General features: G+C 39.3%; 2 protein-coding genes across 12 annotated transcripts in view; both read left to right on the top strand.

Moving 5' to 3' along the window:
* dlg5b.1 (discs, large homolog 5b, tandem duplicate 1) overlaps positions 1 to 19,317 on the top strand; it is a 49,298-nt gene extending 29,981 nt beyond the window's left edge. For 2 of the 4 annotated variants that reach the window (XM_082152378.1, XM_082152377.1), the window contains exons 17-34: positions 1,224 to 1,326; positions 1,452 to 1,587; positions 2,449 to 2,570; positions 3,484 to 3,564; positions 3,683 to 3,842; positions 5,742 to 5,819; positions 7,233 to 7,395; positions 7,480 to 7,613; positions 8,664 to 8,798; positions 10,778 to 10,958; positions 12,523 to 12,671; positions 13,172 to 13,342; positions 13,948 to 14,144; positions 14,234 to 14,377; positions 15,063 to 15,190; positions 15,860 to 15,969; positions 17,624 to 17,733; positions 17,828 to 19,317. In XM_082152378.1, coding sequence (XP_082008504.1) covers positions 1,224 to 1,326; positions 1,452 to 1,587; positions 2,449 to 2,570; positions 3,484 to 3,564; positions 3,683 to 3,842; positions 5,742 to 5,819; positions 7,233 to 7,395; positions 7,480 to 7,613; positions 8,664 to 8,798; positions 10,778 to 10,958; positions 12,523 to 12,671; positions 13,172 to 13,342; positions 13,948 to 14,144; positions 14,234 to 14,377; positions 15,063 to 15,190; positions 15,860 to 15,969; positions 17,624 to 17,733; positions 17,828 to 17,931 — 2,406 coding nt within the window. In that variant the 3' untranslated portion in view covers positions 17,932 to 19,317. The remainder of the gene's footprint in view (positions 1 to 1,223; positions 1,327 to 1,451; positions 1,588 to 2,448; positions 2,571 to 3,483; positions 3,565 to 3,682; positions 3,843 to 5,741; positions 5,820 to 7,232; positions 7,396 to 7,479; positions 7,614 to 8,663; positions 8,799 to 10,777; positions 10,959 to 12,522; positions 12,672 to 13,171; positions 13,343 to 13,947; positions 14,145 to 14,233; positions 14,378 to 15,062; positions 15,191 to 15,859; positions 15,970 to 17,623; positions 17,734 to 17,827) is intronic. The other 2 variants (XM_082152379.1, XM_082152380.1) reach the window with 1 other exon arrangement.
* Positions 19,318 to 20,307: 990 nt separating this feature from the next.
* kcnma1b (potassium large conductance calcium-activated channel, subfamily M, alpha member 1b) overlaps positions 20,308 to 26,082 on the top strand; it is a 137,931-nt gene continuing 132,156 nt past the window's right edge. For 3 of the 8 annotated variants that reach the window (XM_082152388.1, XM_082152387.1, XM_082152385.1), the window contains exon 1: positions 20,309 to 22,007. In XM_082152388.1, the coding sequence (XP_082008514.1) occupies positions 21,714 to 22,007 (294 nt within the window). In that variant the 5' untranslated portion in view covers positions 20,309 to 21,713. Of the gene's footprint in view, positions 22,008 to 26,082 lie in introns of all 8 variants that reach the window. The other 5 variants (XM_082152389.1, XM_082152386.1, XM_082152391.1 and 2 more) reach the window with 3 other exon arrangements.

Here is a 26,082-nt window from a genome sequence, read left to right as displayed (position 1 = left end):
TATAGAGCTATAAACGAATAAAGCAATTTGAAGTTGATTCACTTGGTAAACACAAAGAATACTTGATATTTTACACAAAATATTATTCTTAAAGTTCGCTTCTGAAGTCGAAAAATAGATTCCAGTTTAGTTGGGGGGGTACTAGCCCAAGCAACATTACAGTGATTGATATATGGGTACAACATTGAGTAATACAACATAACTGCAACTTTTTTGTTAATCAAGTGCCGGATTTTTCCTAATATACTGACCACTTTTGCTATTTTTGTAGTTCTAGCACTAATATGAGGTTTCCAGGATAAAGAGTAATCTAGTGTAACGCCGAGGAAACGAGCAGATCTAATATTGTTAATGGAGAGATTATCAATTTGAATTTTCATTGAAGGTTTAAATGTGTCAGACTTCATACCCAACAATATATAACTTGTTTTTTTTTAATGTTGAGTGACAATTTGTTGGACTTGAACCAAGTTACTTTTATTAAAATTACTTCATTAACTACTTTAATAATATTTTTTTTTTTATTATAATAGTTTAGACTTTTTCATCAAGTAAATGTCCTTTTAGTGTGATTGTACAAACGTCCTCCTTCGGCTTCACGTGTCTCTCTGCTGTCAAATCTGCACTGGTTTTTATAAAGTAAACATGAGAATAACTTTTATATTATTAGTAATATTTCAAGACGAACACTTACTGAAATTAAGCAGCGGAGCTTTACTGGATTATCCAGATGTAGAAAAATTCAAACGAGTATCAAATATGATCATCAGGCTTTTGAGGAAGGTTTATTTGTCCATCTCTCAATCATTGTATTGCATTGCATTATATGTTTTAAAACTATAGAGCTTTGATTATAAAACACAGCATTTCAATATCATCTTACTAAAATATCATACTATTTTATTGGCAGATATTGATATTTATATGCATTTTATGTAAGTATGTTGTTCTGTTATAAAGCTCTCATTGATTTATATTACAAGCATCAGAATTTCATCACTTTTTGACCATTTAAATATCAGCATCTGCACTAAATTACTTATTTTTGCTAATTTTGGGTCCTGATATATCAAATATGATACTCAACAATAAGTATAAGAATAAACTGTTCCATTACACGTGTCAGGTTTAACACGCCTGTGCCACTCTCTACTAATCAATTAGTCACAACTAATCAACACATGGTTTATCCCATGATTCCTCATCCTTGTTCTCTCCTGCAGAGCTTCTCTAATGAGGATCATTCTCCTGAGCCTGTGGATCTGGTTCGGTTCTCTCCTTTCCGTTCCAATCGTCATAGTTCAGGCTTCTCTCCTGCACAAGCTCGTGAGTTTGACACCAGAAACGCCTGCACAACCATGTTCATTTAAAGCCATAGTTGAGTCTTAAATGAAAAGATTAGATGTTCATGCTGATGTCAAAAACATTTATTTGTGTGTTTGTGTGTCTAGACACCACTCCCAGAACTCTGTCTCCCTACCCAGCTGTCACCGCAGTCATGAGGAACCCAGTGTACACGGCCTGGAGTCACTGTGTCAAAACCACTAACCCTCCTTCAGTTCCAGCACACACATACACTCAAGTCAGGTACACACACACACACACACACACACACACACACACACACACACACACACACACACACACACACACACACACACACACACACACACACACACACACACACACACACACACACACACACACACTCACACTCACACACACACACACTAACCTGACCCCTAAACCTACACATCTCTCACACACACACACACACACACACACACACACACACACACACTCACACACACTAACCCGACCCCTAAACCTATCTCACACACACACACACACACACACACACACACACACACACACACACTCACACTCACACACACACTAACCTGACCCCTAAACCTACACATCTCTCACACACACACACACACACACGCACACACACACACACACACACACACTCACACACACTAACCCGACCCCTAAACCTACCCAACACACACACACACACACACACACACACACACACTAACCCGACCCCTCAACCTATCTCACACACACACACACACACACACACACACACACACACACACACACACACTAACCCGACCCCTAAACCTACCCATCACACAAAACTTTCTGCATTTTTACATTTTCTAAAAACACATTTTATTATGTTTGTTAATCAAATTTTTTTTGTGAGGACCAGCAAAAAGTTCTCACAAAGTAGGGAATCTCGAGTTTTACTATCCATGTGGGGACATTTGGTCCTCACAAGTATAGCTAAACACACACACACACACACACACACACACACACACACACACACACACACACACACACACACACACACACACACACACACACACACACTCCCTGATGCATGTGGTCTGTTCTGATGTGAGACGGTGAATCTCTGTGTGTTCTCGACCTCAGTCCGCAGCACCAGGGCCGATGGAGTGTGGATCTCAACCACAAGTGCTCTGGTGAACTCTTCGACAGCTCTCGCGGCTCAGGACAGCACAACACCAACTCCCTGCCCTCCAGCGCCAGACTGGGTGTGTAACACACACTTCTCTCTCGTGTGACCTCATCTTTTGTCATGTTCTGTAGTGAGAATAACACGTGGACTGCAGTTATTGACACTTGGCAACGATAGAGAAGCTTTAAGGTCTCCTTGCATTTCTCAGCCAAAGTTAAAGCTTAACATTTAAAAGCAAAAAAATCAAGACAGCTATAAATGTTGTTTAATAAAGTAAAATTATTATTATAAGCATTATTATAATAATAATTATTATTATTATTAAGCATTCTATTTCTATTTTACAGTACAATAGTATTATTACTATATTAATATATTTATTTATTGGCTTAATTTCTGTAATGTAATAAAATTATATTTGAAAAATAAAACGGTTTATTTTAGCAAACAACTATGACATATTATTAATATGAAATCCTCTCTTTTTATTTTACTGTACAATAGTATTAATGTTGTAATATATTTCTTAATGGTTGAATTTTTTTCATTTAATAAATTTAAATATTTAAATTTAAATATTTTATTTTACAAAACAACAACAACATATTATTATTATTATTATTATTATTAATAATAAATACTCTATTTTTTTATTAGTACAATAGTATTGTTATAAAAAACAAATATTTATTGGTTTAGTTTGTATAATTTAACAAAATAATTTTTTTAATAGTGCTTATTATTAGCGTGCACCTGAAGGTTTGTCACCTTTTGCACCGTTATAAGTTTGCACACATGTTGACAATTTCAAATCATAATTGGAAATATAAAATCTTCATTGATAATCAAACATCTGAGATTGACAATCACAGTCTAAAATATGCGATCTGTGATTGGTCATCTCAAGTCTGTGGTCAATAACAGTTGATGATGATGTGATTGTGTATGAATGTAACTGACAGTGATTATGATTGTGTTTATGTGTGTAGGTTTGTCTCAGTACCGCGAGCAGCGCATTAAGATTCCCTCCACCCCTCGCTACGCTCGATCCGTTCACGGCTCTGATAGAGGTAACATTACATGTACTCAACACGCACTTCCTGTGCTGTTGCATGGATGGATGTACACATAACAATACAAATCAAAACATTAAGGACTTTGTGAAGTTTTTTTGCTGTTGTTTTTCAGGATCACTATCTCACTCTGACTGCAGCAGCCCAAGTCTCGTAACTCCGCCCCTTTCTCCTCTGGACGCCGCCTCCTTCGCCAGCAGCCAATCACAGGGCTCCATCTCCGCCCACACCAGGCTGTCAGTCAGCCCTGTGTCAATAGACAGGAGACGGGACAGGTAGAATTAGAAATTTCTTTAAAATTAATGTTCTGTCATCATTTACTCTCCCTCATGAAAATTCTCAGAAAAATCTCACAAATAATTCATTTCAATACAAAGGTTCATAGTGAGTACAAGAAGGACATAAAAGGATCGTAATAATAGTCCATATGACTTGTAGTGCATTACAAGTTGATATATGTTAGAAACAGTCTTAAAATTTAAGTTGTTATTCACTTCATACCCATTCACAGAAGCTCTTTTGAAGGACAAGTTTGGTATTTTACACTTAAAGCCCTGTTTTCAGATCGTTTCTGATGAAATAGAACGGTTAAGATTGAAATTTGGACAAATGCTGCTGTCCCGAGAATTTTCGGTTTCTGTGGTAGCATATCAGTGAACACCCCTGACCACTCGGTGAGTTTCACGTCTTTGTAAACGAAAGTTTAATGCGTTTTAGGAAGGATTGTTCCAGTGCACCTATGCAGCCATTCTGGAGGTGGGGGGAGAAAGCGAAAGAAACCTAAAATTCTCGGGACAGCAGCATTTGTCCAAATTTCAATCTTAACCGTTCTATTTCATCAGAAACGATCTGAAAACAGGGCTTTAAGTGTAAAATACCGAACTTGTCCTTTGAGTTTCACTGAAGTAACAATATCACACAGGTCTATAAAAACACGAGGGTGAGTAAAGCCGCGTTTCCACCGAAATTACCCGGAACAATTTGTACCAGGAACTTTTTTCCCAGGAACTTTTTTTGCCCCAGACCCCGGTTGCTTTCTGCGTTTACACCGCGGTCTAAAGTACCGGGAAGGTAAACTGCGCGCAACTGCTCCTCCCAGTCTGCGACGGACAGTAATCAGTTGCGCCAAATTTATAATAAGTATTGAGGAGATTCAAACTGTGCTGCAGTTATGTATTGGTTTACTAACGAGGTAATTAACAAAACAAAATAGACGAGCACTGATACTAAAGCGTGTTCAGAAAGCTCGTATGCGTATAAAATTAGACAACGTATGTTATCAGTTATTGTGAGATGCCTGGGATGAACGCGCAAAAATGTCCTCTTTCACAAATACGCTTAAAAAAAGCCTGAACCCCGTCTATCAATCATAAATAGTGAATAGTCTTGTAAATAGTTGTTTGTTACTAACCTCAAAGTGCTCAATCCTGTTATAGTAAATTTGTAACATGGTTTGGAGTGCCTTGCAATAGATGACAATGTGTTAACATAATGACTTAATAATAAAAGCTGTGGCAGAAAATAGACGAGCACTGATAAAGCGTGTTCAGTAAGCTCGTAATGCTAACGTTAGATATAAAATTTGTATGTTATCAGATATTGCGGACATTGACCGTGAGATGGCTGGGACGGACGCGCAGAAAGTTTCCTCTTCCACAAACCGCAATAGATTTTTTAAAAAGGGAGGTTAAAAATAAATAAAATGCTGCGTGGAGTCATCCAACCAAAATGCGGCGTGAACACAACCAATCAGCTTGTGCAGCGCACAAGTCCCACCCCTGAAAGTTCCTGAACTTTGAAAAAGTACTACCTCATGAGCAGGGACTATCGGAGGGGGAAATATTTACCCGGAACTTCATTTAGACCCTGGTTCCTGCGGTGTAAACACATCGAGTACCAGCCCAAAGTTCCTAGTTCCTGGGGAAAGTTCCTGCGGTGGAAACACATCGAGTACCAGCCCAAAGTTCCTAGTTCCTGAGGAAAGTTCCTGCGGTGGAAACGCGGCTTAAATGTGTTGCTTTTGTGCTCATCTTACAGCCTGTCACGGGGCCGTTCTCCTCCTCTTCATCCCATCTTCCTCTCTCAGTCTATATTTATCTCAGTTCTGCTTGACTCCTTTCTAGTCTGTCTGTTCTTCTGCCCCATTTCTCTCCTTTCTCTTCCTCCTGCTCCAGATGTGCGTTGCGTAACAGGTCTAACCTGAAGCTTTCTCGAGCTCAGAGATCGTGGTTTGCATCTTTACGGATCCTCAGGTTTGTCCACCACGCAGTGAGAACACAAAACCAACAAACAAACCATGTTTAGGCTCAGTTTTTGCTGTTCAAGTGAATTTATCTGATGTGATTTGCCTTTCTTTCTATGCCATGTCTCTTTAAAAGCATGCTATTTAAAGGAGTGCGCAATCGAAAACATCTGTGACAACTGATCAATAAAACTGATAAGAATTGATAATGAAAATAATTATTATTATTAGCGATTAATCACGTTTTTGAAAAGCACATTTCTATGTAGAAAACGCACCTGAACATGCACAGATTGAGCTTCTGCGGGACAAGCATAACTTACATCTTGCTATGTTAAATGTAGGTTTAAAATGCTACATGTAATGCATGTAATTATATTTTATGAGAGCAGTAATAAGAAATGGATTGTGCTTTTTTAAGGTGATTTTAACCTTAAAACTGTGACAAGCAGTTGTTTTTTGTGTAGAACGTAATGTTTTTATACTAACCATTTTTGCACATGATGTATAGCATACCTTATAGAGCTTAATATTTCAGGGTTCCCACGGGTCCTTGAAATCTTTAAGTTTGTGAATCTGAAAAAAAAAAAATTCAAGGCCCTGGAAAGGATACAGGTTCTTGAAAGTGCTTGAATTTATTTTGTGCGAGATGTTTTCTGGAAAAAATTCCATATTATTCCCTCAAGTCCGCTAATGTGTTATTTCGCCAACACTTCGTGGCCTATGCACACTAGCTTGCTTGATTTACGTTCGTTACGTGCATTTTCGCGTTACGTTAAGTGTTTCACGTTAAGTGCTTTCGCACCAAACTACAACGATGGTACCTCAACGTTTCATGCAAAAGTTAATATCAGATCATTTTAGAATACAGTATAGGATGTACCGAATATTCTTCAGTTTTATGCAAATCAGAAATATAACAAATAGAATATCTGATCTCTGTCATATGGCAAAACAAATTTTGCATAGTTGTGTTTGACACATAAAAAACTGTAACAGTGTATCTTACAAGGTAACACAATGTAACCTTGCTCTCACTTGAAATGTGTCCCCACATTAAGTCCTTGAATTTGAGGATATTTGACCTGGAAAGTCCTTGAAAGGTCCTTGAATTTGAAGTTAACCAAGGTGTGGGAACCCTGAATAATATAAGTTTAATATTGCATTTACACTTAGATTTGGCAGACGTTTTAATCGCTTTGAAATCATGTCTGTAGCTTTTTATACACTAAGAACCAGTCAGAATTATCATTAAGAACTTTTGAAATTTTGGTAGATCATACAGCATCTGTTATTCTATACATATCTGAACATGGCAGTAAATGCATGTGTGTGTATGACACTGATTGTGGTGGTTTAAGAACTGTTAGATTTTGGGTTTTGTTGGTTGTTGAAGCCCATATTGTGTGTTTTGGCGTTTCAGGCCGTACATAGAAGAGCCACGATGTGTCACCATACCCAAAGGGGCGGAGCCTCTGGGCATCTCTATCGTGGGCGGGGAGAATGGCGGGATTTTTGTTTCCAAGGTAACTGGGGGCAGCATTGCTCAACAGCACCACCTGGAGTTTGGAGATCAGCTGCTCGAGGTGAGTTAGAAAACGCATAGAAATAAAGATAAAGCTTCCTTTTAAATGGAAAGCATGTGAATCTCTCCTTTTGTCTCTCTTTAGTTTAACGGCATTAATCTCAGGAACGCCACGGAGCAGCAGGCGAGACTCATCATTGGGCAGCAGTGTGACATCATCACCATACTGGCACAGTACAACCCACACATGTACCAACTGGGCAATCACTCTCGCTCTAGGTACACACACACACACACACACACACACACACACATTACATGTGACTCTCTGGTGCTTCACAATCCTGACATGGCAAGTCAAATTTATTTGTATAGCGCTTTTCACTGTATGGTTTCAAAGCAGCTTTACAGAAAAGCTGGGTACTAATATTAATATCTTCATGCCTTATAGTTGAATTCAGCAGATTAGAGCTGGGCGATAATATAGTTTACATTTTGTGATGATACAAGCAATCAAGCAGTTGATTTTCTATATACCGTATTGTTCCAAATATGAGACGATGGTTTTTTTCTTAGATATTATATCTACAAAAAAAAAAAAAAAATTTTTTAAAAAGGGCTTGTCTTATATTCAGGGTCTAGACTCTAGACTTTTACATTTCAATAATACACCCGCAACAATAGGTGGCGCCAAATACGCGTAAAACGAGTGTGCCATGAAATGCAGTGTGTTAGAAGATTGCAAGTGCAAAAAGACAGTCTTAAAACCTCACCGTCTAAGAGCCACCTGACTGTCATGTGTGTGTGCCTCGCGGACTGGACCAAACTTCCCCCGTACGTGATTTTAAAACGTTAAGAGCCCAAATTTCAAAACAGCAATAAGATTTCACTTCTACTGTTGATGATGTTTTGGTTGGCAACATGGTTTTCACTATGAGATGGATAGCCTAATTGTTATATAGGCCTAATATTTTTATGGTATGTCATTTTTAAATGTGACGTTGGTACATTTTACCAGTGTTTACCATAAAAGGTACATCTTGAAAAAGGTGGTTCGTCTTATAATCAGGGTCGTCTTCTATTCTGAACAATACGGTACTAGGCTACATTACAGGGTTAAATATTTCAATCATATCGCCCAACACTAAACTGTTTAGCTTAGTGTTTTGAAAGTAGTCATGGCATAATATTCATTATTTCAATGTTTGTGCCTGTAATTATTACATTGTTTAAATTAATAAATGTTTTGCTAGCTATACAAATACATGTGAATTGAATTGAATTGTATTGAATTGATTAATACTTCTACATGTCAACCATTGCTGTCAGCTCCCGGATGGAGTCGTCCATAAGCTCTCACTCCACACCCGGGACCCCCGAGACGCTCAGCGAACAGGACGAGGGCACCGTGACTCCGCCCTCCAAACAGGCCACGCCCACATCCAGCCCTCACAGCGCCGACAGGTAATAAACGCATTATTTTTCTATCGCTGTCATCAGTGTGAACCAAGTAGGGCTGTAATCAACCAAAGAAAATCTTGGTCGACTGAAATCCAGAAATTTTCGACTAAAAATTACGTTAGAAAAAAAAAACGTTAAATGAATTAGCTGCGCACTGTGCGCAGTACTTGGTAGCCTTGTTGTCCACCTAAATGAATTATAAATAAACATAAAAAACAAGTAGGCTATTTGCAGTATATTAAATCGTTTTTGACCTAATTATTGCACTGAAATGAGTCACTCGAGTCTGTCGGCTCTGACAGCGTTGCATCACGTGCACCTGCGCAATATCAGAGCCTGTGATTTCCGAAAATAGTACTGTTGTCAACTAGTGATATCACCACAATAACTTTTGAGGAATATACAACATAATTTAGACAATTGTTTTTGTCATATGTATTATAATAACTGACAGACACTATCATTTCAGCCGCTCTGTGCAGCCGCTCTGTGGAGCTCAGCTTTGCGGCTGAGACACGAATAGACTATTAACTTAAAGCTTTTACTCTTAAACACAAAAGGCACGTCCACTTTAAAAAAAAAAAAAAAGAATATTTATTAAACAAACCAGATCAAGAGCAGAAACGAAATAAAGTGCATAACTGAAAAATAAAGCATAGGCTCAAAACGAATACAAACGCAAATTGCACAGCGCAAATTTGCATTCGACTTTTTTCCCGTTTTCTATTTAAAAAAAATGCTGCCACACTGCCGATGTCTTTGTTGACATGGTAGAAGAGGACTGACTATGAATTAAACGCTCTCACAATTAAATAAATAATATTCAGCAAACCTTCTAGTAGCCTACTTTCTTCAATCTGTCTCTCTTCTCCAGTGGGTTGGGCTAATCCAAAAGAAGTGAAAGCAAGGGGGTGTTCTGAAGACAGACTGTTACCTGTGAAACAGGGGTGCTCTGAAAACACCCCCATTAGCAATTAGTGCTTTCCACCTGATGAAATGAACGCGGCAAAACTGATGAAATGAACGCGGCAAAAAATCGACCAATCAGAATTTTGGTCGAGCCAGAACGTATCGACCAATTAATCGACTAATCGACTGGGAGATACCAAGAACCAGCCCTAGAACCAAGTGTGCTGCACAAGTGCTGAAAAGTGAAGCCAAAGCGTCTCGATCGCCCCCCTGGTGGCTGGTCTCAGTATAGCTCATAAGCCCCGCCCTCCCCATGAAGTCTAATGGGACATGGTCAAATACATTAAACATTAAACAATCAAATACATTTTTTTCACAGATATTTTCTGTCATTTTAGGTAGTTTTTATCATGCTAATTTAAGTTTAAGTGTTCGTTTTTTAAAATAAGTTTGGTCTTAGTTATTTGATGCTATAAAAATGGGGCTGTGATGTCATGATTGACAGCTGGGATTGACAGCTTCTCTAAACTAAGTCACTGAGGCACCAACAGACTTTTTGGGGGATTTTCGGGAAGAGATTGGAGCTTCAGCTTTAATTGGAGCTTCTACATGTCCATAACTGTTTATTTCACACAGTAAACTTTGTACTAACCGTTTCTGCGAGAGTGAGGGCGGGACCTTGATTTCGCGACTCCACTTCACGTTCGTGTGTGTGTGTGAGAGTGAGGGCGGGACCTTGATATCGCGACTCCACGTTCGTGTGTGTGTGTGTGTGTGTGTGTGTGTGAGTGAGGGCGGGACCTTGATATCGCGACTCCACGTTCGTGTGTGTGTGTGTGTGTGAGTGAGGGCGGGACCTTGATATCGCGACTTCACTTCACGTTCACTAATGCGCAGAATCAGGTCCCAAATCTGCGCAAGATGTCAGCTCTATATTAGGACTTTGGCGGCTTCACTTTTCACCAATGGAAGAGAGTGAAGGGGCGTCGTCCATCTTTTTTTACAGTCTATGGTGTGAACACGTCCACTGCTCTGATTGGTTTAACTGCGCCGTCTGCTCTGTGATTGGCCAGGGATCGGAGTGAGGGCAGGAAACATGCGGAGCCGAGGCAGGTGGTGCTGAGGAAGACTCAGGTGGACCCGGGGTTGAAGATCTGCGGAGGAAACCTGACCGGGGTGTTTGTTGAGGGCGTAGAAGAGGATGGTCCTGCTCGAGGAGCCGACGGCCTGCAGCCTGGAGACCTGATACTGGAGGTACGGAAGAGACATCACACACATCATCTGAGGTGGCCTTAGTGCTGGGCGGTATACCGGTTCATACCGAATACTGGTGTTTATTTTTTGTTATGATATGGATTTTTTATATACCACAATACCACCAGTGTATGTCGCTTAAACAATGTTGGGAACGCAGGCGCGGCGCGACACTGTTTGAGAGGGTCTTTTCACTGTTGCACTGTGGTGATGCTCAGCTGTGTGTGTTACTGAGTGTGACGGTGAAGATGGAGAGGTTAAGCTATAATTGATAGCTGTCAAATTATATTACATTTATTTTCAGTGTTTCACATACATTGGTTCACAATATCAACACTGCCGCCACTAATAGATTTTCCAAAAGGCATTGACATCGTTGAATAAACATGAGCACTGCACGTTTCAAAGTCGAAATGCGGCGCGGGAGTTTTTATATGACACTGTCTGACTTTAGAAAAGTTTCTATGTTATTTTCATTTAATCTCTGATAATTAGCCTGATAAAGCAGTGTTTATGAGCACCGCTATTTCTGCACCTCTCTGTAAACAGCCTTGCAAACCTGTATTAATAATAGTGTGGAATCTTTCCACAATATTCACTCGTGACTGTAAAATAGTGCATTCTAAGGACCCTTTCCACACCTGCCTTGTTTGGTCCGGATTTCCAGACTTTTCAGTTTGATCCGAATCAAAATTACAGGTGTGAACCCTCTCCCGGTCACGATCCGCACCAAACAGACCAAATTTGGTCCGCCGAAAAGAGGTAGGCTTGATCTGGATCAAACTGAACAAAGGTTTGGTTCGTTTCTAGTGTGAACGCATTTTCTGTATGGTTCGGACTTTCAGAACATTTACAGGAAGTCCTGCTGGTTCCCGCGTAGCCTAAACCACTGAAGAAGAATATTTATGTGCAGATCTGTCAGTCCTGCCCACTGCGTTTCTTCCAGCACACACACACACACACACACACACACATATTTGTCCTGTGTCCTGCCAGCGACGATAAAATGTTCGCACAACGAGGACGCTGATTTGGCGAATGTGAACTAGCCTGGAGTATAGCTGGCGCTGCAGGGAGTAATGCCGTAATAATAACAGTATAGTGGCGATGATATGCGTCTGTTCATTCATTCTTGTCAAAGTTTCCCGCCGAATTGACAACACGCTGACGTCAGACGCACGTCCGTTTACAAACCAATCAATGTCAAGATGCAGCCCACAGAGATGATGACGACAGGACGCAAGTACGTCATGTAAAGTTCTTTAGTGCGCTTGCATAATTGCAATGAGAAACCAAACCAAAACTAACCGAATGTATATAATGTATCAAAACATGAACTTTGGTGCGGACCTTGGTGCGGTCAATCTACTGCAGTATTTCCTCTCTCGGTCAGTAGAAAATGTGGTTGACACCCAGTCATGCTTGAAAAAAATAATACCGTCGTATACGGCAAAACTGGTATATTTTTGAAAAATTTCATACCAGTGATTTTTGGTCATTCCGCCCAACACTAGGCGGCCTCTACAATACAGTTCCCTGTTGTGATGTCATTTCCTGTTTGCAGTGTAACTCAGTAAGTCTGAAGAATAAGACCGCTGAGGAGGTTTACCTGGAGATCCTGAAACCCGCGGAGAACGTCGTCCTCAGAGTCCAGAACCGACCCGAACACTTCAGGAGGGTCAAAGACTCACCAGGAGACGGTTTTTACATCAGGTAACAGACTGTTAATAGTCCATTAATAATAAAGATTAATGTTATTTATTACACGTCTGGAAATCTTGATTCTGATTGGTCACTTGTTGCATTTTGGGGTCAGATATTTGTGTATGATGACATTAAACTGCACAATAATTTTGTCCTTCTTAGAAAATGTTTGCATATTTATTTATTTTCTTCATGACCCTGTCTGGGCTGATCATGTGATTTATGATCAGACCGTTTCCTTTGAACGATAAATTAATTTAAGCATTAAGTTTCATAAAGGCCACATCGTGAAATCCCCACATGTATTATTATTAGTGAATGATAATAACCCTACCTGGCACACATACATATTTACTGACCACAATAACTGTTGGTTCCTCTGACTGAAAACAATCAGAGCAAATAGGTAAATATTAAGATATATACTGAATATTGTCAAAAAGCTTTATATATACATTATATCATCTATATGGTTGCATATTCTTACTCTTCATCTGTTTGTCTTCCAGGGCTTTATTTGACCATGCTGGTGATTTAGAGCAGGAGTTGAGTTTCAAGAAGGATGATATTCTCTACGTGGACGACACACTGCCCAGGGGGAATTTCGGCTACTGGTTGGCATGGCAACTGGACGAGAACGCACAGAAACTGATGCGCGGACATGTGCCCAGCAAGTGCATGTAGGTCTTCATGTGATATTCATGTAATAATCACTGTTTTTTATTTATTTATAGTTAAACATGAAAAGTTTAATACTTGAGTCAAGCTGTTTAAAGCCCCCCTGTAGTTTATCCCTTAAAACTCATCTTTAATCACTAAAATTATTTATTTAAAGTTTTTTTTCCTTGATAAAAAATGCCTTCATGCCTTAAAATATCTTGAATGTAACTCGACACCCTTGCCTCATTTAGTATGTGCGGTTCTATAAATATGCAAATGAGCCCCGCCTCCACTCACTCACTCAGCTCAGAGATCCACTGGTTGGCGATCACACGTTGATCTGATTGGTTACGAGGTAGTTTGTGACGTCAGAAACACCAGCGATTTCAAAGCGTGTGTTTGAGACTGTCTTTGGTTCACTGCAGTTTTAAGGAGGAAATACTCAGCAATGCTGTCGACTTATGAATTTACACATGGTTTGTCTCTTAAAGCGTATTAAAAACACCACATAGACACATAAACAACATTAAAAGCTGGATTTACACCACAGGGGGACTTTAAAAACTTCAGTGCACATGATAAAGCGTGTATGTATCTTATTAGATATATATGTGTGTGTGTGTAGGATGGATCAAGACTCCCAGCGGCGGTACAGCATCACAGACGGTAAGGACGAGAGTGGTTCCGGTAAAACGCTCTCAGCCGCGGCGCGCCGGTCGTTCTTTCGGCGTAAACTCAAACACAAACGCAGCAGCTCTAAAGACGCCCGTGACGCTCCTGCGTTAGACACCGTCAGCACGGACTCAGTGCTGTTCATGGAGGGTGAGCAACAACACACATGTAGCTCTGTAGGGCTAACACTTCACGTTTCAAAACTTCATTTCTCATTTTATGTAATGGTGTGTGTTCAGACTGTGTAAGTCCGGCCTATCAGCGCGTGCAGAAAGTGGAATCGGCCAATCGCAGACCGGTGTTGATACTGGGACCTCTTGTTGAGCCAATCAAAGACATGCTGCTCAGAGAGGCTCCTGGGAAATACTGCCGCTGTTTACCTGGTGAGATCTACTCGCATCTGACACGTAATGTCAATTTAAAGAGGTCATGACAGATTTTTTTTTTTATATCATTTTAATATGTTCCTTGAGGTTCACTTATAATGTTAATAAAGTTTTTTGCACAAAAACAAATATACATGTAGAAAAACGATGATTTTCAACCCTCAGTCTGAAACGATTGTTTTTTAAGGCGTGTCAGTTAAAACCGGCCACTCTTCTGATTGGCTCATTAGATAGGTCATGGTCTATGACCTATCTAATTAGATTACTAAGCTCATTAGATTGGTCATTAGATAGGAAACGGTATCAACGGCGACTCACTGTTGCAAGCGAGTAAGTGTTTTGAAAACATTATCCACATAAAGCCGTCATTTTCAGACAAGTGATGCGGTTAGTGATGCAGCTTCTGTCAGATCCACTACAGTCATCAAACTCTGCCTCGTTTACAACACTGTCAAACGCTCCGAACAAACATATAATCCTTAAGCCGTTTTTGGAGCTTGAAAGAAAGCTAAGAAACTTGCCGGATGTTTTTTATGGTACAAAGACCTCTTGTATGTCAAAGATCAAAGCACAATGTAATGTCATGACCCCTTTAAAACACTCACCGCAACTTTAGCAGCACTGAGTTCTCACGTTTGCCGGTTCATCATGTTCTCTGTCACTCACTCTTGGTGTTGTTCAGAGGGGATGAAGGCGACCCAGCAGGCCATTGAGCGCGGCGTCAAAGACTGTCTCTTCATCGATTACAAGCGCAGGAGCGGACACTTCGACGTCACCACTGTGGCCTCCATTAAAGAGATCACAGAGAAGGTGAGAGACCTCAGACTCCGGTCCTGTCGGGTTTCAGTCCGAAGTCAGTCTCAATCTGAACTGATTTCATTAAAATGTGTTGTGTTTTGCTTTAAGACAAAGAAGCGTATTATGGACTAATGTAAAAGGAGAATCACCTCTCAAGAGAAAACTCAAACATCTGGAAACATTAAGAAGAAGAAATTAATACATTGCATGAAAAGTATCTGATAAATTAATAAATATATATAAATGACAAATTAACAAAACAGTAAAAAATTTGGAAATTCGTCATGAAATCAATGTTTCAATACCAAAGAAATCTTAATGGTTCTAAACCAATTCTTTAAAATTTTATTTTATTAGTTAAAATAAATATTTACTACAATATTTGCACATACACAATATAATAAATGTGTGTATATATGTATGTAATATGATACAATGAAACAATATGCTAGTAAATGTAGTTGTAATGCATGTAGTATATAGTAAATATATTAATAAATAAAATATTATTAATATTTTCATTCTCTCTCTCTCTACAATATATTATGAAAATAGAATAAATATGTTATAGTAAAATACATATAGTAATATTCTAAATCTCATTATATTTATCACTGGAAGCGTTGTCATTGTTCCCCATCTCCCTGCTGAGGTCACGCTGTCTCTCTCTCTGTCTCTCAGGAGTGTCACTGTCTGCTGGACATCGCTCCTCACGCCATCGAGCGCCTGCACGTCGTCAACATTTACCCCATCGTCATATTCATACGGTACAGAAACGCCAAGCAGATCAAGTAAGTGATGTCACGTCTGCCTTTAGATGGACAAATGCTCATGTCTAATTCATCCTGAACGTCTGGTTTTCCTCTGATCATGAAGTATTAATGTGTCTCGTCACATTCAATAACATTACATCTTTATATTGCATTGACAACACATGTCTGATTCTTTACTGCATGACTCTATCGAGTCGGTTCTTTATGAAAACGACTCAGTTTGAATCAGTCTGATGAGTCGCTCTACTAAAGCCACACTGAGCTCAATGAATCATTGATACTGTAATAGCGACTCCTAGCAGGGTTTGTACAAGATGCTTAAAGTGCTTGAATTTGTCTTTTTGAAATGTAAGTCCTGGAAAATCCTTGAAAACTGACATATTTTTGAAGAGGAGCTTGAAAAGTGCTTGAATTTTTTCAAGAAAATACAATCGTTTCACGCAAACTTAACGCTGCAGTCCGTCTGAGATATAGATATAGAGCTATGAGCATATTAAGTTTATGATGAGTATATAATACAACTTTCCTTCTTCAGGTCAATCATATATTCATTGAAAACAATCAGTTTCAATATCCTTTCAATAGTTACGGGGATTTCCCATTCCTGGTCAATGGACTGATCTCTATGAAGTGAAGCATCACCATATCTGGGCCATTCTACAGAACTGGTTCAAAGTCAGAGTTGGAAACATCTTGAATTTTTTTTGTCTTTTTCCACAAATTTTGCATGTATGCAAATTGTATAATATCCAAGCTACACATTTCTAGTAATTGCGCAGTTAATTATCATATTGTATTTTCAGAAAGTTTTGGAATATTTTCCCTCTCCCCAAATTTGTCACTTCCGAAACACAATAATAAATAATTTAAAAAGAGGGCTTATATTGACCTATTAATATTTTGTTTACATTTTCCTTGTAAATATATTTTTTGCTATAAAAAAAAAAAAAAAGTTTTCACAGGTAAATCAATAACACTTACAATTTTAACAATATTTCAAGTGTAATTTATGAGATTTGTTGTATTTTGAATCCAATCTTTCAAAGGCATTAAAGTCCAACGGAAATCAAAATTGACGGAGTTAATCATATAAAAATAAAATAAATGTTTGTTTTTTTAACTTCACTTTTTAAAAGAAATCAAAAATATATTTTTAAAAACAACAATGGAAAAAATAAACATTTCAATATCATTTTCACAAGTTTAGGCGTTAGGGTTCGGGACAGCCACCTCCCAATTGAATGTACCCAATAAATAATGATTTTATATATATTAAGCTTACTGATATTTTAAATATTATTGTGGGATTCAACAGATATTAGAAGGATCTTTGTAAGCATCCAAAATGTTAATACTTAAATGCTTTTTAAATGTGTTTTTGGGTTGTGGGACAGCAGTTTGCACCAATTCTGTAGAATGGCCCATATATGTAATTTGAGTAAAAAATAAATAATACCAAAATAAATAATAAAGATATTGTTTGATAAGTGCTGATTCTAGTCCTTGAAATCCACAAAAGTAGTGCTTGAAAAGTCCTTGAATTTCATTTGACCGAATCTGTACGAACCCTATAGCAATCATCAGCTGTGCTTTCAAATGTGTCTGACTAGTGTGCGGTTTGGCAATAGTTGTGTGTCTGTACTCAGTGTGTGTGTGTGTGTGTTTGACTCAGGGAGCAGAAAGACCCCGTGTATCTGCGGGACAAAGTGTCACAAAAACATTCCAAAGAGCAGTTTGAGTCGGCGCAGAGGATCGAACAAGACTACAGCAAATACTTCACAGGTCTGGGACACACACACACACATTTCCACGTTTGACGCACATGTGACCACGACATGACGATGTGTTGATTTGTGTTGGTGCTGTTCTGATGCAGGTGTCGTCCAGGCCGGCAGTCTGTCCAACATATGCACTCAGATCATGGCCATCGTGGACCAGGAGCAGAACAAAGTCCTGTGGATTCCTGACGGGAGCACGTGAAGAAAGGCAGATCAACACACACACATCCTTCACAACAACTCCAATCTCACACTGGTTCAACACTCCACTGCTGTAGGGCTGGGCTCTCATTCAATATCAAGCGTTTAATATTATATATTATGTGGTCGTCTGATTGGAGGATTAGTTTGCATCATCACTCGCAAGAATGCTCATAAATGTCCCTTTTTGTAATTGTCTGTAAATATGGCAGTGCATTAGTTCTGGCCCAGCCCTGAACACACACTCCTCAGGCGACGGTCACATCGGTTAAGTGTCGTTTGCGACGTGAGCGAGCAGCAATATCATGTTTTCTCTGTGGTAACACTAATTTATGAGGGCTTTCATGTAGTTCTTCATGTTTACAGAGTTGTTACATGTTACTTGAACGTTTAACTTCACGCATCTGTCCGACCCAAGCTAGTTCGACACGGACGCTCAACTTTACGGTTAAAAACGCTGATGTGTTAGGTGTGTTTTCTGATCGCTGTGTTTAAAGGACTCGTTCACCTGGAAATGAACCTTCTTTAGCGGGATGTTTGAGCGGCTGACGCGCTGGAAATCCTCAAAACGAGGCAGAAGCATCAGAAACTAAAGCCGAGAGGTTTTCTCACTCAAAGCTGTCATGAATCAGGATAAAGTGCACGAGTTTGTGATGTTCGACAGCATTCGGGCTTCGAAACGACAGGCGTTTTCGGGTGAACCATTCCTTTGATCTTCAATGTAGCAGTTTCTTTATTTCATTTTCTTGTACGTGTACTTTTTTTAATTTTATTATTTAAATGAGCGATGCAATAATCTGCTGCATGATCATTTTTACTATATGCTCTGATTTATTTTTACTGTCCAGTTCGTTTTTTTAACTCTAATTTAAATGTGTTTTGTAGGCTTGATAGTGCTTGTATCGTAAAGCTCCTCTTCAGAAACACACGTGCCAAAGGGTTTCCTCTGCTTTGCCTGTATTTTGCACTCGAGTTCAACGGAAAGCTGGACACAAACCTTACTTTATTAATCCCAGACGCGAGATTGAGCAATCCTCGTTCAGGAATAGTTAGTTAATCCTCTCTGTAGTGAAACTCAGAGCTTTGGTACTACACTAGTCTTCCTGTTTACCTTAGCCACAGTGACATCACTTCCTTTCTGACCCCCCTCCCGCCCGATGACCAATGAAACGAGTCGCCTGGTTTAGCTGCTTCAACATCATGTTCATCATCATAACTCTGGTGTCTTGTGTTTGTAGCTGGAAACAAACCCCACGTAATTCCATTTAAAAATAGTTTTCCATTATGTTTTATAATTGTATAACACATTGGTACTGCCACATTAAAGAATCCTATGACAAAAACATGATTTTTGTAATTGTTACATTAATAAAGTCTAAATTAAGCACGGCTGTTTAAACGTAATTTCTTGTCTTGGCAGAGGAACTTGAGTCTGTATGTTTTCAGACGTCATGGAAAACCTGTAAGGAATTTAAAATTCTATTAAAGTCTACAATCTGTGGTGTTTTCATGGTGCAAATTAGGGATAATATGGTTTGAAGTTCCTGTGAGGAGTCACCAGATGGCGTCATATCCTACTTCAGTGTGATCGTCATCATCATGAGGGTTATATAAACATCAAATATCAGGTGAAATATTATTTCTGGATGACCAAAATATCAGAAGAATATTTGTTTTGCTCATGTTGATGCAAATGTGGCTTAAAGGAAATTTATTTATTTTTTCACTAGCAAAAGAAAACAAATCTCACTTTTATTTTTAGTAACTTTTCCAGGGAGCTTTTGTAAATATATTTGTGTCCTTGTGTGGAATATTAGGTTTTTTTTTTCCCCAACAGATTCCTGATTTTGCTTTACTTTGCCAGAAGTGTGGATTCAGACACTTCAATGATGGGCACATATGGAATAAAATCTGAAAAGTAATACATTTAAGATATATGTTAAACAGTATAACGCATGCAGGTCTGGTGGTGTGCAATAATTCAAGCATTTGTATTTATGATGTGAAACCTTTACTATGTTAACCAATAACCACACTATCCTCAAATACCATACTGTGGTTAAGGAGGGTGTGAACCCAGCTAATGTTTATTGACATTAGATTCAACAAAAGGGAACCATATGGGAACCACGTTCTGTGTTTGCTGAGAATTATGGGGGGTGCAATAAATGAATGACGTTAACAATGAAAAACAACTGATTATTGATTGACAAATGAATATTTGTAACAAACTTGTCAACGCTCTTAATTTTAAAGGCATAGCCTTTACCACTAGTGTACCACTATGCCACATTTCAATATAAAAAATGGGGGAAAAGTGATTTTAAAAGTGTGTGTGTGTGTATACAGTACCGGTCAGAAATTAGATTTCTTTCTTTTTTTTTAAAGAAATTAATACTTTATTCAACAAGGATGTTAAATTGATAAAAAAAAGTGATAGTAAAGATTCATATTGTTAGAAAAGATAAGAAAACAAATTTCTGACCCCAAACTTTTGAACGGTAGTGTGTATTGGTACAAAATATCTCCATTTTAAATATCCTAATGAATCCTGAAAAAAAGTTAAATTAAGCAACACAACTGTTTCCAACATTGATAATAAATCATCATATTAGAGTGATTTGTGAAGGATCATGTGACACTGAAGACTGGAGTAATGATGCTGAACATTCAGCTTTGCGTCACAGAAATAAATCATGAAATATAAAGTATATTCAAATAGAAAACCATTGTTTTAAATTGTAATATTTCACAATAGCACTGTTTTTTTTTTCCCTGATCAAATAAATGTAGGCTTGATGAGCATAAGAGACTTATCTCAAAACAAAATGGTAATATTTCCAAAGTTTTGATCGGTACTGTAGACAGTGCGTGTATTCATAACTTTCACGCTACTTTTCCAGTTTTACTTTTACACAACACAAATGTTTATTTAACTATGTTAAAGACATTTTAAACTAAAGCGCAATGTTTTGTGATTGCATTTGTGTTGTGTACGTCAATAATAATTTGATAAACAATGAGAGCAGATTTGCAAGCGTTTTTCTTCTTCTCGATAACACTGTTGCCATGGTTACGCTCTCGGGCTAAAGGCTTCGCTCGTGCCAGTTTAGCGCTCTGACTAACTTGAAATCGTACTTTTTTATGGTGACTGAAGCGTTTTGAATATTTAGCCAGTATTTAAGCGCCCACCCCCTCACATAATTCGCCCACGACAATAGATGATATTTTTTTTGTGAAGCTCGACAGATGTCTGTAAAATAGGAGCGACTGATGGATGTTTGGACTATTCGCTGGGTTTTGGAGACGTTTAGACGGGCATCAGACCGACTGACTCCGCCCTCCGGACTCCGGTACCTGTAAATCTGCCCTGAACTCGCCGGATGAATAGACCGGAGCTGAACGCAACACGTTACCGAATGAGCGCGAGGTGATTAGACCGCGGTCTGTCCATCATCAGAAAGCGCACGAGAGATCAGCGTTAGACGGTCACGCAGGCTTTAAATCGTGGGAATGGTTTTTACATATATTTTTTTTTAAACCATGATTAAATATCCCCAGCACGACCTCGTTTAAAGACGCACCGACGCTTTTAAGAGGAGTAGTGCGTTTTGAGGACGACTTTTCAACTGCGCGTTAGTGGAGAACCGAAGAGCGGGCGAGAGCGGAGAGCGTAGCGGGAGGAGAGCGCGCGCACACGGGCACACACTCGCGGGGTGTCCGCCCTGACCAACATGGCTGATCATCAGGTGTGGGGCGCTGAAATCAACAGAAAGACGCTCGATGCTCCCCACTGAAGAAGATGAAGATAACGACGGTGATGAGAAGCAGCTCTCCACAGTAATGACCTATCCAATCGAGCATTCAAAAGCGGGTCCGTCCTCGGTTCGGAAGATGGATGTGATCATCCCGTACACCTCCGACGTGCCCTGTGACCCTGTGAACGGCCAGCGGATGTGGTGGGCTTTCCTCGCCTCCTCCATGGTCACTTTCTTCGGGGGTCTCTTCATCATCCTGCTGTGGAGGACTCTCAAGTACCTGTGGAGGGTGTGCTGCCACTGCAAGGGGAAAAAGAAGGTAAATGACACCTGTTTCTGGGTCAAAAGTTTGGCCAGCCTTCACAGATGTTATCACTCAGGATCTAAAAACCCTTGTTATCTGAGCTGCAGACAAACTGGTTAAAAAACAATGGTGTGTTTTTTTTTATTACCTCAACCACATATTGGGTTAGATAAAAATTTGTTGGGTCATTTTTTTTACGTCGTTGAGTTATTTTTAGTTACAGCCCAGAAGTTGGTTCCCGCCCTTATGGTTCAAATTTTAACGGCCTGGTGACAGTCAACGGACATCTTCACACAATAAAAATACAATTATAAATAGTATAGCTAGCAGCAATTATCGGGGTTCAAGCACATTTAAGGCCTTTAAGCACATTTGTAAAATGTATTTATTTAGCAAGCATGGTTCATCATAGATGGAAAACATAATTTACAAACAATACAGGCAATTTACTAAGGAAATATAGCAGATTTAAAGCTATCGAGGTTGCGCCAAAACCTTTGGACTATTTTTGCGAAAGTAGGTTTTTAAATTAATAATTTCCAATATTTAACAAATGGCTTGATTGGCAGCGGTGGACCTAGAGGCAAAGTTGCTCAGAATTAGGAGTTCTACTATATGGTATTATTGTTGTGGGCTTGTGTGAAAATTCCCATGATATACAACCCTTTACGCACGTGAAAAACTTGAAGGTGGCCAATTTCTTTCAAATTTCTCACAGGCCTATGGGGCCATAAGTCAAACAGGCCCAGCGAGTTTCGTTCCCATCGGCCTCCGTTGATCTTGTCTGACAGCCGCTCGAACTTCATTGGCCAACAGCGGACATGTTTTTCAAGATGTCCTCGTAGACTATCGCGGCACCTTGGACAAAGACACCGTATGCCAGTTTTCAAGTCAATCAGACTGACTGTTGCACAGCTAGCTATAACCGGTTTCCTGTTTTTTATTTTTTTTATTTTACAGCGCCACCAAGTGGCCAGACGCTTTTTCATGTGACCACAGACCGAGCACATACATAGGTGTACCGAGTTTGGAGAAATGATCTCATTCTGTTCAAGATGGATAGCTGTTATTGTAAAAGTGGCCACGGCCACTTCGAACATATTGGCGTACCATCATGGACGTCAAAAGAAATTTCAACTTTTATTTGATAATTATGACAATCAGACTCCAGAGAATCTTTCTGCACTAGTTTGCTTCCGATGGGGCGAAAAACCTTGTACTAGTTCCCAAAAGTAGGTTTAAAAAAACTAAACGATTTAGGAGTTATGAGCCATTACGTACTTTTGATCGCTGTAGCGCCCCCGTCAGGCCGTTTGGGGCAAGCCTTGGTGACGTTGGAGATGGTGTGAGTACTACCAAAGACACTCGTATTGCTTTGAATAGAGAAAAGTGCAATGTTCAATATGGCGGAATAAGTCCCACCTTCTAAGTGAGAGCCAATCGCCGATTGGTAAAGTCATCGAGTCACTGCATGAATTTGATGTTTCGCGATTCAAAAAGATGCGTTTCAAAGAGAGGAGCTTCAAAGATGGCCGCGAGTGAAATTACTTGTTTAGTGGGACTTTGGTACTCCAATCCCTCAAAGTTTCAAGTCTCTACGACTTACAGTTTGGACTTCGCAATCACTTTTAGGGGAGAATGCTGATCCTTGGAAATTCTAACAATAGGCTACGCTTCGTGCTAGAACCCCTAATATATGTTTTAGATATGTCAAAGAAGTGCTCATCACGCGTTCCTCCTTCAATAGTGTTTAAAATCACCTCATAAAGAAAGAAGAGGCTCAAATACAAGAGTTTTCATTCGTGACACTACATCATATTTGTGCTGCTTCAGAGTTTACATCTCTTTACTATTATTTTAAAGTGGGAAACGGTCAGAATGAGGAATGAGTGGACGGACGTCAAGCACATTTAATTTAATAATGTATGAAAAATAATTCACTGATGGTCCTTTTATTTCTTCTAGCTCAGCTTTTGGAGGTCTAAATATAAACCATGAATGCACTAGAAGTCGCTCCGGATTGAAGTGTCTGCCAATAGTGTGCATGTAAATGTACATTTTTGCTCACCAAATTGTCAAACGCAATGTGAACAAAAAAGTCTTGAAGCCTGAAGGGGTTTTAGGTCTTATGTCATTAGAAAAGACAAGATTGAAAGCTGTGTTTTCTAGTCGTTCTACAGGATTTCTAGGCATTTGCCAGACATTTGTTCCTGGAAAAGTGTTTTTTTTTGTTGTCCACCAGCAGCTGTAAGAGATAAAATCAACATGAAACACTGTTCACAGCCCAGTTTACATTCATAATGGATATTTGTTAGAAAATAATGCAGGGCGGCACTTGATTTTATCTATGTGCAATTGATTGGATGGTGAAAAGTGTCTGCATTTGACATATAAATAAAGATAATAGCCATTGATGCTATCGGCTAGAACACAAAGTCTTTTTAGAGGTGGAAAAACAAACTTTTGTTTCTTTGTAATGACATCCGCCGTTATATCTTTCACACAGTAGGAAAAAGGCTCTGTTTTGATTTCATGTTGACTTTAGATATTAGACACAGTTTCAGGAACTGAACGGTTCAGGAACACACACTGCGATTTTATGAACTTGACAATGTTCTTGTTTTGTTTGTTCCTCTGTCTAAACAATTATTGAAGACTAATGAGTGATTTTTAAGCAGTCTATTTGAGTGTAACCTGTCGTGCTTTCACACCTGTAGCTGCATGAATGCTGGGGGTTTGATAGGAGCACAGAGAGAGACGAGAGTCGTCTGTTCTGTTAGCAGAGACGTACGAGAGCTTTGCTTGCGTCTTTTCCCATGTTTGACGTGGAGCCAGTGGTCAGGAATAGGTTGAGTTTTTACTGCCATTGTGTAGTCTGCCCACACACACACACACACCACCCACCACACACACACCACCCACCACACACACACACACACACACACACACACACACACCACAGCTGTTGCTTTCATTACAGGCCTGTCAAACATAGTTGTGTTCATTCTGCAAGAGATTTCAGGAAGCCTTTTTCTCCGTTCCACTGAAACACACGACTCTGAGTGAACGAAAGTCAACATGATATCAATATTTATTAACTCTGCGACGCGTATTTTCTTAATATGTGTTCCTTGTCTTGGTGTGAATGAATCATGTGTCGCCGCGTTTCCATTACCCTTCAAATTGCGCAAATTGTAATTGCGAATTGAAGATACGGCCAATAGAAACACGTCAATTGCGCAAAAACTCCCATTTATCGCAAACAAGTTTTCCCGCTCGCATGAGGAGGTTTTTCAGGCAGTTCGAAAAAGAAATGTTTCACAAAACTGCAATGGAAACTGGAAACGTCCTCAAAAAGATCTGAGGGAGAAACACCCAGAAACTCCTTATATGTGCCGCTCACAGGTATAATAAGGGTCGTTCCTCACCATTAATGCTTGGAAAACACACATACATCTCCTTCATTAATAATAATGGCTAGTGCAGTGGCTGGGATATAGTACATAAACCTACCAACGTCCGGATGGAATGATTTTACTTATCGCGAGAGGAAGTTTTAGTCGCATAACATCGGTTTATGGAAACGCCGCCATTTCGCAATCATTTTTGTATCGAAATTTTGAAAAAAATCGCAAAAGTTTTGTGCAAATCTGTAATGGAAACGCGCGTTGTGACTGTTCTAAATTGTGACGTCAAGTATATACCTAACCAGACATATATGAGGTTATGTGTAGGTGTTTAGGAGTAGGTTCAGGGATAGTACCTTGTTAATACAAATACTATAAGTGCATAGTATGTACATGACAAACAGGACAGGATAATAAAGTGCTACCGACATTAGCTATGTTTCAACCCATCCACCTATTTATTTATGCGAATTTTGGAATATCGCAAAATGCAGGATGGAAACAGCCAAAACCAACGCCAAGAAATTCCAAAAATGCGCATATAAATGTGTGCACTAATTTATTTTATCCGATAAGAAACCGTGCATGAACTATGATGGAAACACATTTACCTAATAAAGCCCTCAATGTGCAACACAAAACTCACATGACTTTGCCTCACCAGAGGCTGTGATTGGATAACT

Source organism: Leuciscus leuciscus (assembly GCF_965113295.1).
Source record: "Leuciscus leuciscus genome assembly, chromosome: 21".
In the NCBI taxonomy this organism is placed as follows: Eukaryota; Metazoa; Chordata; class Actinopteri; order Cypriniformes; family Leuciscidae; genus Leuciscus; species Leuciscus leuciscus.
This window is presented reverse-complemented; position numbering and strand designations above follow the sequence as displayed.